General features: G+C 36.7%; 1 protein-coding gene across 1 annotated transcript in view; it reads right to left on the reverse strand.

Moving 5' to 3' along the window:
- LOC130217466 (cytochrome P450 2B12-like) overlaps positions 1-3,795 on the reverse strand; it is a 29,227-nt gene extending 25,432 nt beyond the window's left edge. The window contains 1 exon segment of the mRNA XM_056449578.1: positions 3,580-3,795. Coding sequence (XP_056305553.1) covers positions 3,580-3,795 — 216 coding nt within the window.
- Between the last annotated feature and the right edge of the window lie 492 nt (positions 3,796-4,287).

Here is a 4,287-nt window from a genome sequence, read left to right on the forward strand (position 1 = left end):
GCCTGGGACAACTATATAGCCGTGTGATTCCCTGAAAATAATGCACACCTCATAATGTTTATCGGCCAATCACAAGCAAGCATTGAAGTAAACTTGAAGGGTGTTATGACTGAGTCTAAATAAGTTTGCATGTCTATTATTAAAAGGATTAGTTCACCCAATAATGAAAGTTTGAAACTCGAATTATTAAATTGATTATGAAGCATTAGTGTGAAGTTAAAATGTCTTAATGGATTTATTTCTTACTAACACTCAGCTGTTCACTCTACAATGCGTTAATTGATATGTGTGTGGTGTTTTTGTGATGGTTTTATCAGCTGCTCATTCACTACAAAGAATTCTTCAAATGAAGAAGAAACTACATGATCCACATCTTGGATGGCCCGAGGGGAGTGGAGTTTCAGCTTACTTTTATTTATTAAAGTTATGCAGGTTAGCAAGGAACACAACTTTTAACAGTGTTAAAGATCATCCCATCAACCATTGTGTGCTGTAGGGGATGCTTGACCCACTCTGGGTGCTTCTAGGTCCTAATTTGGCCACAACTTTCTCTGTGTTTTAGCAAATGGAATTATTTTTGGTATTAAGATATATAATTATGTAAAGTACACAAAATTACATTTTGTGATCATGTGCCACAAAACCAATCATAAGTGTATGTTTTGGAAACTGAGATTTATACATTATCTTAAAACTGAACAAACAAGCTTTATGTTAGGATATGACAATATTTCGCTGATATATGACTATTTGAAAATCTGGAATCAGATATTGAGAGAACCACCTTTTAAAGTGGTCGAAATTAAGTTAATAATTATGGAAATTGAGTTTTGTATCAAAAATAAAGACGTAAAGTATCTAACAGTCACAGTTAATCAATGTTAATCAATGAAATCTATTGAATTTGATAATGAAGAGACCTGGCCAAAGTTTGATGTCCAATAATCAAAATCTGTTAACCTATTCATGGGTGCGCACAGTAGTAAACACACATCCACCAATGCAATTCTGACTATGCAGTGTGTGTTCAGAAGTTCCAAGAATAAAATTAATATCATCAAATTGCAAGAAAAATTGTCTTAATGAAAAGTTGACAATGCCTTTTTTTCCCACAGATCTATGCCAGATTTTTGCCCAAAAGGTGACAAGTTTACACTTCTGATATAAGATAAAAGCCCACAGTGGCTTCTCCTACCTCATCAAAAAAGTTAAGTGAACTATACAATTTAAAATAAATTAATTGAAAAAGATTGCTAATCAAAAGAAACACATTCAGATCATCAGGCACTTTCAGATGATTGCAAATGATTATCAGAAGTATTCCTAAATATTCCTTCCTTGTGTTCATCGGTCAATCAGCCTGAGATTTACATGCAGGCCAGTGAAGCCTTGCTGTTATGTGAATATATTGTAATGCAATATCTAGCCTTTAAATATAATGTTAAATGAAATGTAATTCACAGAACACTTCAAATGAAATGGTTTATTATATTTTGCTATGGTTACGACTGAATTAGTTATACATAAATGTATGAAGTGGAAAAAACATGAAATGCTAAAAACAATATTATTATGAGCTTAAAATCTATAAAAGTTACCTGAGAAATAGACAAAAAGTTCAAAAAGCCTAGTTTCATCATATCCTTGTGACCATGTGATCTTTATTATCAGGAAGGCCTGACAACAGGGGATGATATAGAGAGCCAAAGTGCTCTTCTGCGCTCAACAGCTGTGCTGTTATTGTTTTTCCTCTGTCTGTGATGGCTTGATATGTTTCGGGTCACTTTTTGGTGTCTCTACTGCCGCAGATGATGCTAAAGGTTTGAGGATAGCGGACTATACCCACAATGCCATCCATGTCTATGGGCTTTGCATCAGGTGGTGAGGCGAAATTAATCCTCTGTATGAGTGATGTGATGAACAACAAGAGCTCCGTCCTCGCCAGTGACTCACCCAGACAGGACCTTGGCCCTGAAAACAAACACACAAGTCAATCCAACAACTATTGCTTGTACTTCAGGGGCATTGAACAAAAATCTGGAAACTTTTAAAGCTTTCCTGTTTTAAAAACAACGGAAATCTGGGGACTGAAATCATGAAATTTTGATTCTCAGTGCAAGTTTTTTGAAAATGCCACCATTATTGCTATGTGTAAGCACCCCATATGGGAAACTTTGAAAAGGGTGATGCATAGTACATATTGGTTATGTAGATGTGCAGAACATGCTGATTTTAAAGACAAGCATGAACAAACAAATACAGCAGTGATGGAGTGCATAGTAGTGCTGTTGTTGCTGTACTGTATATTTTCTTCACCAACATTACAACAAACAGCGGAGAGGTAATACAGTACACACTGCAAATTCCAAATATACACCAGTGTCAAATACATGTCTTTAAAATGTGTTTTTGGAAAATGACCAGCTAAAACCAGCTTGACCAGCTTAGCCAGGCTGGGAGCCCAGCCAAAACCAGCTATGTCCAGGTTAAACCAGGCTGGTCAAGTTGGTTTTAGCAGGTCATTTTCCAGCCTGAGCAGCTAAGACCAGGCTGGAAATGGATGGAAACCAGCCTGGAAATGGCCAAAACCCCTGTAAAACCAAAAAGTTAGCCTAGGCTGGTTTAAGCTGGATTTTTCAGCAGGGTATTTAAGCACAATGTCAAATTCTTCAAAAAAAAAACTAAAAATAGGTCACCGATATATACTGTGCATGTGCTTCTATCATGATCATCAACTTTAGGCAGTCATAAAAATAAAAAATAAGAGCATATGTATTGCCTACTTGTTAAAAATAGCAGTGTAGACAAATCAACAAGCTGACAGAAATCTGTATAAAACGCTAAAAATCATTAAGTCAAAACTGATATAATAATTTATCAAGAAATAGCTTTATTCAAATATCAAATGGTTTTTGAAAATCTAATAACTTAATGTACGTTATAAAGTCTAAATATAAAAACACAATCAAAATTTATTTTACTCAGATCATGCGAGTTCTAAGGTAAAAAGGTAGTTTCTGATTAGATGCTCCTTTGAAAATTTGTAAGTTGTTTGCTGTTGAATGATGGGGATTTTAATCGGTAATCGCCAGTTCCCTACAGATACTGTTTACTAACAAGGTGACATCGCCATCTACTGGCCTGTCATACACAATGCAGCACTTTTGGCAGTTTTTGCAAATGTGTAAATGCAAACTGTTTTAGAAATGTTGTGATGTATGTGTGAAAATTGTAGACCGTTCAAGGGAAAACCTTTTCCATTTTTGAACAGCTGACTCCCCCAGTGAAAAGGGAACGAAAGACTCCGGCTTGCTGAAGCATCCGTTCTCATCCAGGAAATTCTCTGGGTTAAATGTGTCAGGATGCTTCCAGTGCTCCTTATTGCTGAAAATTGCAGTGTAGTTTGCCATGACTACAGTTCCCTGTATGAGGAAAGTTTAGCAGAGTTGAATCAACCGATTCAATAAAAAGAATAGATTTGTTTTGCTATGAACAATATGAACATGAAAAGCCAGGGCAGATGTTTATTTTCATTCAAATTAATTAAACAGCTTCATCCACTCAAGCTCCGTTCATTACCTGAGGAAGGTCGTATCCATGTAGTTTTGTGGGCTGAATTGTTTCATGAACCAACCCAACAGGTGTGATGTTTCCACATGGCTGAATCTCGTGAACAGTGGCGAGTGTGTACGGTAGTCTGTCACGGTCATCCATGCTGGGCAAGCGGTCGTAACCCAGAACCTGAACAGTCTCCTCATGACATCTCTCTGTGTTGTGCGACAAATGCGACGGCATTTGTTTTAGTTTTTTTGTTGTTGTTTTTGTTTTTTGTGAACCAAATAGCGTTCTCTGTAGGTACTGTTTTGTAACCAATAACTAAAGTTTGCAGAAAGTTACAAGGAGGCTTTTTTGTAACAACTTAAATAGAACCTAAAAGAGAATGTTCTGAATACGTTCTCCTAACCTAAAGGGAACATTCTATTTGGACACTAGTCCTGGCTAACCAACTTTGCCGGTTGGTTAGCCAAGACCAACATCTAAGCTAAAATAAATTATCGTCACATCTCCAAGATAAACGGTTCAAAATACTGTGGTGCAATCTAATGTAATGTTTCAGATAATGCCGAGTTCAGTCTGCATGATTTTAGGCCTGATTTTAACTCCCTGACAGATTTGAGAAATGGCTGACAAATACCTGAAATCACAAGCAAATCGGTGCTCATTCATGATGAGTCGCTGACACCCGTGTGATATTTGGCATGCTAAATATCTGGAGCTGTCTGCGAT

This window comes from Danio aesculapii, chromosome 23 (assembly GCF_903798145.1).
Source record: "Danio aesculapii chromosome 23, fDanAes4.1, whole genome shotgun sequence".
NCBI lineage: Eukaryota > Metazoa > Chordata > Actinopteri > Cypriniformes > Danionidae > Danio > Danio aesculapii.